We start from the raw sequence: 12,525 nt of genomic DNA, 5'->3' as shown, positions 1-12,525 counted from the left end.
AATCTGGATCTCCAGCAGCGACACGTTGCTGATGGTGTCACTGAGACTGTTAGCGCCCAAGCTATTTGAACACCTGCATGTGATTTACAGCTTGAAGTGGAAGTATACATTTTTTTACAGATGAGTCACAAATGTACAAAGAAAAGAATAATGCGTCATTTAGAGGGAGTGTGGCTCTTATTACTACATTTAGTTTGCTAGTTATAAACCACTACAATAAATACTAGATAACTGTTCCTACTGCTAACTTCACTCACTATAACAAATAGACTCTTTATCCCATTAATATTCCTATTACTTTTACTACGTATTTATATTCATGTGTTTATGCAACTACCATGCATTCTTACTGAGAGCCAGTGCCAGACATCTCTATGGAGACAAGCAGGGGGCGGACCGTTCACCAGAAAAGGTACACAGAGCACCTTTACCTAGTGTTGCTGCCTCTTCTTCCATTACAGCTTATACAATCACAATGACTAACACAAGCAAAAAATAATTAGCAGTGCTTATTTTGATACAATAGTGTTTAGTTTAATATTAGCCTACTGTATAAATGGAAGTCTGGCATTTTCATGTACAAATCTGCTAACACAGTATTTTAATTATCACATTTAGGTTTGATTCACACTTGTTCTTGTTTGGTCCTGGTTTGAACCTGACTTAGTTTTGATGTAGACTGGTTTGGTCATGAATTTAGTACTGGTTTAGTGCTGGTCTAGGTCAAGTTTAGATCTAGGATTAGCCCCAGTTTAGTCTCAATTTGGATGTGGTGTGCTAGTGCTAACACATTTTAATAGAAAAGGGAGATAGTAACATGTCTCTCCATCTCCCACTACAGCCTTATCAGCCTAATAATAACACAGAGAAAAAAAGCAAGCATCAATAATTAAAATGTCTGGCTAATTTGTTTTGTTCTCAAAGCGTTTTGCCTGTGGGATATTGTGCTGTTGAAGACATGGGAATATTTAATCAAATTCCCATTAATATTCATGTGCGCCTCGACAGTTGCCTCTGCACCTTGGCTCCATTCTTACTGTTGAAATAATCACAGAAATTTCCAGGATTTGGGTCTCATTTGTCTCCCTCATCGACCAGGCAAAAGAATGAGAATTTTCTAAATAAAGCACCAGCAGATTCATTACATAGGATTGTCCCTCTAGAGGTCAGACTGTGCATTGCAGCGTGAGTTATATTGTCTCATGGAGAGTGGAAAGAATCTAAATCTGTACTAATGAGGCCTTCATTTTAATTACATAAACTTACTGTGCTGTGACCACTAATGCTACTAATGCTACTACAAAGAAATGTGTTTCTAAGCAAAGCATCTCCTAACAGGTCTTACCTTGACTATTTTTGTTGTCATTAAAATAGTTTGGGATGCCAAAACAATAATATAATCAAACTGCAACAACAAATGCTAAATCAGAAAATGTGAGATCTCTGTGACACACAATGGAAGACTTCCAAACCACCACAAACAAATTTTGCCTTGTGCATTGTTAATTGTAATTATCGCTGTTGTTATTCCTGATCATGCCTAGGCCACATCCTGCTTAGATCACAGTGATTATCTGTGTCCTATTTTATTTACTAATGAGCCCCAGTGATACTACTACTACCTAAGGTGCATTTCTTCCATCCCTTCCATCACCAATCCTCACCACTTTAAATGTGTATTTAATTTGATTACATATCACTTGTGTAGTATAGCCACATTTAAGGGCAGTACAACTTCACAATAAATGTTTAATTTTAAATATTGTTAATCATTTGTAGTAAAATGTTGTATAAAATGCATTTAATGTCCTAATGTCACCTCAGCTGTAAATTTGATTTGCGGAAAAATGTAATCTATTCTTTTTATTGGACCCATAAACTGTGAAATCAACAGTGCGAGAGTTTGAGTGTTTGAAGTTGGCTGCAACCAGCACATTAAAGACACGAGACAAGGAAGGTACAGAGGTGAATATTTTGAATGTTCTCTGCGATACAAAGAAGGGACAGTGGATAGAAGTGTTAAGGTAGAGCTTGAGGCCTGCAGTAGAAGACCAAAAGAGATGTCTGAAAGAGAAGAAAATGCAGAGGACAGGGTTTGATAAAGAAATGGCAGTAATGGGAGTAATGCTTGAATCACATATCAATTGAATTGAATCATATATTCAATTGTCATCTACAGGGTGTCATGAATTTTTTTCCCACTCTGCAATACCAACATTTAATCTCAAATGTTGTCCTTGTAAAATTCTTTTAGTTACACAGCAAACACAGTTTTTATTTATTTATTTTTTTTTTTATTAGATTTACAACATATGTTTAAAAAGTAGGATTCTGTTCAGAGTCCAGAAGCATTAACATGTGAGAGATGACTATGAACTGATAAACTACAAAAATCTACAGTGCTTGAAAATTGCAACAACTCATTTTGATTTTGGTTCAATTCCCATTTATAGTGGAGCCTTATACACCAGACTTCCTATGAATCACAAACGCCATCTGAAAATGCTTAGTCAAGGCCTATTTTTTCTGGATCAAATGAAAACTCACTGTGGAGCCTGTAGTTTTTCCGCTTGTTCCTGACATAAATCTGCTGCTCAGTTCTGGGTGGCCTCGAGCTCCAGTGCTTATCACCCACAGGTCAAACACACAGATGTACTGGCTGTAATGGAGTGATTACTCAGAGATGTCAGATACAATCAGTGTCACGCCACACAACTACAGCACACTGCACTTTTGTCCACTCAGCGGACATGTGCGCGTGTGTGCACCTATATACCAGACATGCTTTGCGATACACCACTGGAGATAAAACAAGCCTTTTGATTTTTCCATTGTGGCACTCAGTCAGAAGAATCATCAGAAGTAGATAGTAGATATTTCCTATGTGCCATATCAGTGTCATGATTGGGATCAAAATATCTTACAGTAATAAATAATAAATAATAAAATGCACAATAGCTTTTGTTCATATTTTTGTCCTCTTTATTTCAGAGTTGGCATATGTAAAAAAAAATCCTCTCAATGATAAATATTGATTTTTGATATTTTTTTTTCAACAAATAAAAATGGCTTTCAGTATTAAATTCATGAACATAAACTAGACACTTAATCTGTGGCATTTAGCATACAAAAACTGAACTCTGATCCAAACCACATGCTTGTGCTGAGTGAGGATTGGCTGTTGACCTCAATTATAAATGCCCAAGCTTATCACTGCCGGTTTAAAATAATTAGAAATATAAATATTTTATTATTTATTTACATTTATCATAAATCAAAAAAGTGAAAGTTCTTTTTGTTTTAGAAAATGTACACAGAGGGGGAGTAGGTATTAAAAATGTGATGCTAATTAGTTCCCAGTTGAGCTTGAGGCCTGATGAGGAGCTTTGGCACTGGGTGTGACATTGCTCCTTGTCCACCTAAAGCCCAAAGCCCAAAGCCGTAGAGAAGTGACAGGTTTCACTGAGCGTTGTGGCGTGTGGAAAATCTCAGAACACTTCAGTCAAACTCTGCTGCAGCTCAGGCTCAAACATGAAAGAGATTTTATATGGACTCTTACTGTTGTTGACACATTTTATCAGCTAACTTTTTGTTGAGCTTAAGTCATATTGGAACTGCAAACTGTAACATATATATTTTTGTTTTATATTTTATATTATTATTTTCCATGCACAGGTGTTGAAAACTAGCACTTGTGCTAAAGCACTCAAAACAGTGCATCTGGCTTGTCAAACGTGATTGTGACGTCCTTAATAAACATAAAAAAATACCAACACCACTAGTGTAACCCGCACCATAGATTGAGAAACACTGCTTCAGCCTATTTCTGTTACAACATGAGCATCCAGTCTTGCATATTAAAATCATCATTAATTCCCTTTAATCTCATGCTTGATATTCCACCAGGTTCTCACTGTACATACATGCATGAAGATGATGATTAGAGACACTATTCTCCAGTTCAATTAACGCATATCTTATACTATTTTATTTTCTCTCTGATCCCTGACCGAGAATAAATAATGACTCTACACACTGTGCACTGTTTGCTTTAGAAAACATTGTTTACTAGTGGTTTTTATCACTAATTATCCTGCATCAACACTCATTTCATTATGTGCCCAAGGAAATGAGGCGACACATGCATCAAAGCTCTTCATTCTCTCCCTATGGGTCCAACTCTAATGTCACTTTAATAGAGATGTGCTGGAATATGAGGTTTCAGCAGTTGTTGTAGCAAAATGGCAGAAATGGAACTGTAAACCTTCACCATGGCAGTATTTCTCAAATATAATATTACAAATGTTCAGACTGGAATCAAACAGGAAATATTCCAACCCTACACTTCTGTGCTTCATAAAAATAACTTCCTAGGTTAGAGTCAGTTGTCTTGCAACAACAGAATGTACTATAAACTATATACATATATAAGGTTTTGTTTTGGGCTTTACTGAAAAAGTAATGCTGTTGTTTGTAGTAAATTAAATAACAGTGTTGTAATCTTTATACATTTTTTGGAACAGTATTTCAAATTTTTATTATTATTATTTTCACAATGTTCTCATCAGAACAGAGAGGATAGTATAAATAAATACAAAACAAACATGGACTTGCTGAAAAACATTCCCATTGATGAACAATTTTGAAATAAAAATCATGTGTTTTTGCACACTGTAATTATAAGTCACCATTTATTAAAATGTCACTTTAGATGACTTTATTACAGGAGATGTGTGATGAGTGATTGGTAGCTGTATTCTCTGTGCTAACGCTGGATATGTAAGAATTCAGGCCATGCTGCTCCCTCAGGCCTACAACTTGTGTGCATAATTCTTGGCTTGGAACCAGCAAAAGCTTTATATGAAGAACAGGGTTATGCTTGAAGAGTGTAAGAGAGCTGTGGTGATGTGCTGAGCACAATCCATATTCATCTGCATTTTTGGTTTTGTGAGTAGCACTTGTTCATTGTAGCTTCTTGACCAATGCCAAGCCACCGATTACCACTGCATTACCATATTTTATTTCAAAGAACAAGCTGGAAAATAAAGCAAATTCACAGGAACCTGCATAGCATGAAGCTTTATCGACTATATTGACATGGAGATGCCTATCAGTGTAACTCTTAGGATGCATTAACATTTGTCCTAGTTTGGGTCTGGTTTGAGCCCACTTTTGGCCTGCTGTAGACTTGGTCTAGTCCTGGTCAAATTGACTACACCCTTACTTACTGTATAATTGGTACAATGTCATTGAAACCAGTAGGGTGAGTTGAAACAATATATAAAGGCAATACACTATTAAGCTCCCTCTGTTTGTAAAAGACTTGTTAGAAAAATTCTATTTCTGTGCTGTACTGAAGGCTCTCACTGCCAGCTCAGTCCTTGTTATCTTAGCCTGAATCATCATATGTATAACATTTCCTACATCGGAAGCATATCCAGACTGGATGGTACTAGACTAGAATGGACAACACTATCACAATGTCTTGAGGGTTCATGTCTCCGAGTGAGTACTGTACTAATGGTAAATAAACGTCTCCTGCGTTACAACTCCAAACTCATACCTCTTCTCTTCAACTCTTGGCCTACTACAATTTGTTCTAAAACAAGGCCTTTGACATTATCATAACTTTTCTCCATGGCATCTAGGCAACCACTTATAACATGATCACCTTTCTACAATCTGTACTATATGTGCAATTTATTATGAGTTTCATTCACAACATATATCCTTTTGTTTTCAATTCTTAATTGTTATGGCAACAGTGCAAAAGTACAAAACTTGTGTGAATCTCTCAACTACACTGGTTGCTGGTTGTGAAAGATTAGAGTATGTCAAACATTACATCAGATATGTATCAATAGAGACAGTTCTAAAACAGTCCTATTGATTTCTACTTGATATTGTATTGCACTGCTGCACTAATGTAATATTATGCGGACTGAGTCCAATCTCTTTTTAAGAGATGAGTGAGCAGAAAGCACAGTCATCAGCTGTAATAGTCAGTAAATTCCAAGTGTTTACCAAAACTGTGTCACTTGGACAAGTAAACGTTCAATTAAACACACATAAAATAGATATTATCGTTTAAATTACAATGCATAGCCCATATAAAGTTGTAGTAAAATAACTTTTGCTAATGCATAGGTCTATGTCACACTTGTGGTAAGTAAATTGTGTTCCATGAGTTCATATTATTAATAAAGAAAAAATATGGCACAATTATTAAATTATGTTTTCAGTGTACAAAACATACAGCATAGTGCCACACTTTTCCCCAAGAGCAGCACTTAGTCAATTACGAGCCTAATATATATCATTAGTGAGGCAACTTGGCAACTAGTGATTAAATAATGATAAATCGCAGCATTAGCTCTCTTCTAAGTGCAGTGGGAGACCTACAGGGGACAGCCTCAGATTACACTGAGAGGAGAGCTGCATCACTGTTGCACAAAACTATATTTAGACTAATAAATACATAAGAGCATAATATCACCAATTAAAAGTGAAAAGATGTTCTAATACAAAATTAAATACACATATAGTTGAATAACTAAAGCCTCCCAAGGTGAGTGTTGAGAGCTTTAGCCTAGTTCAAAACTACAGTGCTAGTATGAAGGAAGCAAGTTCATAAGAAATTAAAGTCACAATTTCACCAAACCATTTAACACATATCATTGTTTAATAAGCTTGTAGTAGTTTGTTCAAGGCTTTTAAGACAAGGAAGGCAAGGAAATGCAAAGGAGGAGGTGAATGAGAGAGACATCAGTGATGATAAATGAACGCGGCATCCTGCTTTACGCGAGAGACAATCTTGGGCTACTTTTTGGAGCAGTTGAGACAAATTCAAATAGCGCATTATTCGCTGATTATGCAATTAAATGTTATGGAGACACGTTTTGCGCATCTCTGAGTTGAGTCCATTACAGAAGTGGTGTGGGTGTCTTGGTTCAAGTCTTTGCAGCACGATCTGCACCGCCTCGCTCCAACTGCAGTGACGTGAGGAGAAAGACGGGGGGCTGCTCTTATTATAATTCACCATCGGACCAAGTTTGATAAACGCCCCCTGCCGCCTCTGCCTCCCTCCCGCCCTCACTCTGTCTCTCTGTGGCACATTTGAATGCAGCCCATCCACAGAACGGAGATGCGCGTCGGCTCCACACGGTCCCACCACCATCTTTAACTCACAGAGCGGCTCTGTGGCTCTGTACCGGCAGCAGAGGAGCGCTGCAGTTGCGCTGGCACACACTCTGTTTGGTGCACTCTGCCAGAAAGAGAAAGAGACAGAGACAGAGAGAGCGAGAGAGCGACCCGACGATCGCATCTTGTGGATTTCTTTTGCGTATATGTTCATGGTTTGCCTCGCTTCATCTCAAACGCGGGAGTTAATTTTACTTCTCCGACCAAAATGTGGCTTCGAACAATAGCGGCAACCTTTGTTTTGTTGTGTGTTTTTGAAGAGGCGCGAGCAGGCTTCCCGAATCAAATCAACATAGGTAAGTTGAATGGGGCACTCACTCCACTGGGCTGCATCTCTTTGTTGAAGCTGCGATCTTTTCTCTGTCAAGTTCACCCCGTTACAACGTCCTGTGGGCGGCGGGGTAAAAATAGAGTTGATCCAAATTGGCTTTTTACGCTCTCTGCAGTGCATTATTTAGCGAGGAAACGTGACATGCCCTGACTTATGTGAAGTTAAGTCTTCTCATCATGTCCCAGAGATGGCTAATAACGTGACAGCCGCTCACAGACGCATCTATCTTGCGCATAAGGACAAAATAAGGCCCGGTGAAGTGTCTGTTGGACTGAACTAATGAGAGGCTGTTGTGTGACATTGTCTTGTCTGCTGTAGGTGGACTGTTCATGCGCTCCACGGTCCAGGAGCACAGCGCCTTCAGGTTTGCTGTCCAGCTGTATAACACCAACCAAAATGTGACAGAGAAACCCTTCCACCTCAATTACAATGTGGACAACCTGGAGTCATCCAACAGCTTTTCTGTCACACATGCCTGTAAGTACTGACACTGCTCCGTCTCAGGACTGCCAATCCCAGCTCACACTACTGGATTTACACCTTTCGTATTTGCTTATTTATATGAATCAACTGGAAAGAAACTGTCACTGAACCCCTCAATTAAAACCAGCACCATAGTTCAACTGACTATACACACTGTCATATGAATCAAACTAAAAGTTTAAAACCAAAATTAGAGAAACTCCATCTGTACTTTCAACATGACTAACACAGAATATACCCTATATTAACCACACTACATTATTACACTGACTTGTTGAGTAGCCTAAATCAGACCTACGCAGAACCATTGTTCTTGAGCTCAAATCCTCTTCCAGAATTGACAGATTCTGAATGGTTGAAATCCTACTCACACATTTACTCTCGCACCTGCCAAGTTATGGGTCCTCCTAATGCACGCAGCCGTCTCACGTTCTGTCAGAGATTTACCAGCTGGATGATGGAGTGCGATGGCCTGTAATTGGGTAAAACACAGTGATTTTCTAAACGCAGTAATTCAGTAATTCCAGAGAAGATGAAGATGAGCGGCACTTGTATGACAACGTGTGAAAGAAGAGAAAGCAACTCTCCACTGTAACACTATTTCTATTATAAATTAATCATGTAACTTTTCTAGGAAAGGCTCCATCACCTGCTTGTCTCCATTGAGATGCTCGTGCTATCATTGGAATATTCCACACTATGGCATTAAACGTCTTGTCTATCTCCATGGAGACAAGGCGGTGGTGCCACCAGGTCAAGTTGCAGTACATCTATGTTAAATCTATGATTTACAAAAATTCTATTAAATACATTTTATTTCATCAAAACTTGAGTGTAAGAGGTCACACAAGTACATAGGTATCAATCACAAGTAGAAACTTGATCCAGAGGGTGAGTTGCAGTTCCAAAACAAAGAATATTTCCTGCTGGGTCCATTACTAACTTCAAACCTGAATCAGTTTGCTAAGCAAGTGGTTAATCCCATTAACAGTTAGTGTACAATAATATTATATCATACATTATATAATACTCCATGCACTCATTTGTTTGATTGAAAATGACCATAGACTTCACTTTTGCTCTACTAGTCTAGCTATTTGGTCTAGCTATCCAATTAGCCATACTATTGCTACTTTAATGCCTGACATTACACCTATGAACCAGAAGAATATTGTTTAATTTTCCAATAGTAAAATAATTTGTTCATCACATTTTGTTATTATTTATGTTCTTACAAATAGTTCAAGAACATCGACAAAATACATTTATAATAAACCTCAGTTAAAGCAACAAATAAATGCTCTCTATGTCGGTCCCAATCAACACACACACAAAATGTAATCCAAAGTCCCAACTCCTTTCCAAACCCTGCTCTTTTACTGCTACATGATTGGCTGTAGACCTGTCAATTATAGAGCACCAAACCAATAACTGCGATCGATCACAAGTAATTGCACTGCCCTCTGTTCACTCGTCATGGTCACTGGTGGTTAGCTCTGCAGCCTTGAAGTCGTGGAAAAACAGGCCATCGTATTCACACAGTCACACATCAGCACAGTGTCCAGTCCAGCCTTGTACTGCTGTAATTACACCGAGGGTCAGCACTTTGCTCAAGGGCACTCAAGCAGTTGCAAGTGATGAAAAGATGCACATTACGCACTTGGAGCCATAGGGATGAACACAAGCTTGGAACATTTTTTAGAATCTTGGACCCTGTGAGTACTGGAGATTACTCAAGCAGCACAAACATTTATTGAGAGTGCATCAGTAAGCATAGAGTGTAATGGTAAAAGCAGTTCTTTTTCAGCCATCTTGAATGTACTGTACTAATGAGCAGTAGAAGCAGAGAGGTATGTGGCTATATATATAAAGGTGAAATATGTAAATATTTGGACTGAAAGCATAGAACGCTTAATGTTACATGATCTATATGAAGTTGTTGTTTTTTTTCCCCAAATCTCAATCAGGTTGATAGAAAACATACATTCACTTTTGACACTCTGTTTTGAGGGACAACAGAGGGACTTGTAATTCCCTCCTCTTTTGTAGTTAATCTGTTCCAACATTACAGATTGGCTGTTCCTTTCTCCCTCAACAGCCAAGGTCTATATTTTTAGAAACTGGGAAAACACGGTTAAATAGTGGACTGGTTCTAATCCCATTATAGCTGCTCTTACACTAACACTAAGCAGAACATTTTTTGCCTCTGACAAATGTTGAAGACAATAAATATGGTTCGGTGATATCATGGTGATAAAAATCAAATTGTAATACCGATCCCGTGATAATATGCTATTTTTGCAAAATTGCATCACAGATTTCAGACAATTTTAGTTACCTCTACAAGGCAATATGAAGATGCTATATTTACATGAATCGTGATAAAATCAAAACTATGATCTGGCTCCAAGAAAACTGTAATATTCATGTTTTAGCATATCGCCCTCCCCTGGGTAAAGCCTCTTCTATTTTGCATTTAAACTTGTTGATTGTCATTCAGTGCTGGTTTGAAAGTGACTTCACATATTCTCTATTCATCTCATCTCTTAGAGTTCACCTGGGAGTGTGGAGCAAGGTTGAAACACAAATGCAATTTACCGTGTGATGTTGTATCATGTCTCTATTAAAAATTCAGACCTGAGCCAGAACTCACTTTGAGGAGGCCTTGATGAGAGCAGCAGCAGCCTTTATTGTCATTTAAGAAGCTACACAGTAAAAATAAAGGTTAAATGAAAGTAGACTGGCACGCTTAATCTTTGGATACACTGAGGATGACAAACACCAGTGAGCTGCTAATTAGGAGCAGCCTGCACAGTTACTAAGGCAGTGCTTGAAAACCTCCCAAAACTACACACTTCTTATTTTAGAACTGTATATTGCATAATGGTCACAGGCGATTGGCAGGTGCTGATTTAGTTTGACACGCAGCGATTCTGGCAGGGTTTAAATGTTATTCTTGTCATAACTTTCTCTCCATACTTACTACTTACATACTGACACGGGCTTGCATTACAAAATGACAGACAGTGTTGGATTCAACGCTGATGGAGGAACTGACATTTTGTACAAAAACTGACAATCTTGCAAAATTAAGTTCCAAGTCCAATAGTTGCAAATCTGTTGTTATTATTTTTTATTCATGTTTAACACCAACTATAGCTGTTAAATAACATTTGCTTTGTTAAAAAAGGGGGTATTATGCAAAATAGATTTTTTCAAGCTCCCACATTATTCTCTATAACTATCCAAAAACAGGATAAAAAAACTGCACACAGTAACTTGACAATCGTGATGTGATGTGCAGTAGCTTCATTAGCAGGATGCACACTAAGCTGTGAGACCGCTCTGAAGGGGGAATGACTTAATTCAGAGCATCAAAAACAAAAGTAAAACTTATAAAACATGTTACATTGTTTTTGGCGAATATAGCATTTTCGAAACAATAAAAGGTAACTTGGTGATCAAAATATATCATGTATTAACAGTCCCATAGAAGTAAAATGTCCCTCTTTAACAACTCATTGGCTTATTATACACTTAATTTGTCAATTGTTGTCTAGCTAATAGTAGAAAATAATATGAATAAATAGGAGTTATGGATTTATGGGTCCATAAAATAACTTATTCTTATTATTTTGTAAATTTTTGTAGGTTGTGCTGTTCTCTAGTTAGGTCAGTATATAATGATTGTAACAAATCCTTGATGGCAAATGACTGTGTTATTGGCAGCATGGATCAATAGGGGGGAAGGCTATAGTCCAGCAGTGTGTGTGTGCGTGTGTGTGTGTGTGCGCGCCTGTGGGGGTGTGTATGTGAGTGCTTAGTTTATTCAATATGGAAAAATCAATTCTCACCAAGCTTTCATTTTCTCTGTCTCATTCTCTCCATTTAAATATATGACCAGACTAATGCTGAAGAACTCTATAGTCATCAGACAGTGTAGCCTGTTTAGGTCAGCACAAGGCATAAACTGCAAACTTTCTTTGAATTGCTTTCGACAAAATGGGAACTTGGGGTTTATTATCTTGACCGGTTTGTGCGTGTGGGATGTATTGATGTGACACGATGCCCCAGGACGTGGCTGATGGTGTGCATAAATGTAGAAACGGGAGGTAGAAGCCATTAAGAGAAGAGGTCAGGGGCAGACTGGGACAAAGCCTGATCACCAGTCTGGGTCCAAACGGAAGAGAGATCTAGTTTCTCACTTTGGGAAGAGCTAAAATAAAGTGGGTTGCATCTAATTTGTTGGTTGGGTTCAGGTTGTTTATAAAATGACTTAAAAATCCCATAATGAACATAGTATGGGCCAGATTAGATTTTAAGGGTCACATGCTAACACTGTGGTCCAGAATCATTTAAAAAAGATATTGGACTTTATTTTTGCAAGATGGGGGCAAATACTAACTCTAGTGATATGGGTCTGTCATGAAACAATTCATGTTTTATCATTGTGCGATAGACCTGTTATATGAGGACTACAGGACTGGAGGGATAAAGAATTCACCACTCAA

At 38.0% G+C, this 12,525-nt stretch overlaps 2 protein-coding genes across 2 annotated transcripts in view; one reads left to right on the top strand and one right to left on the bottom strand.

Annotated features, from left to right (window-relative positions):
• The window catches only part of LOC117381289 (glutamate receptor 3-like), a 67,330-nt gene that overhangs the window by 927 nt on the left and 53,878 nt on the right, over window positions 1–12,525 (top strand). Inside the window, 1 exon segment of the mRNA XM_055226770.1 lies at window positions 7,850–8,008. Within this exon segment, the coding sequence (XP_055082745.1) occupies window positions 7,861–8,008 (148 nt within the window). The 5' untranslated portion in view covers window positions 7,850–7,860.
• mtmr2 (myotubularin related protein 2) overlaps window positions 1–12,525 on the bottom strand; it is a 91,712-nt gene that overhangs the window by 56,033 nt on the left and 23,154 nt on the right. The gene's annotated exons all lie outside the window — the stretch shown is intronic.

The sequence above is a fragment of the Periophthalmus magnuspinnatus genome, chromosome 14 (assembly GCF_009829125.3).
Source record: "Periophthalmus magnuspinnatus isolate fPerMag1 chromosome 14, fPerMag1.2.pri, whole genome shotgun sequence".
NCBI classification, from domain to species: Eukaryota; Metazoa; Chordata; class Actinopteri; order Gobiiformes; family Gobiidae; genus Periophthalmus; species Periophthalmus magnuspinnatus.
Note: the sequence above shows the minus strand (reverse complement) of the source record. Positions and strands in the feature narration are given on the sequence as shown.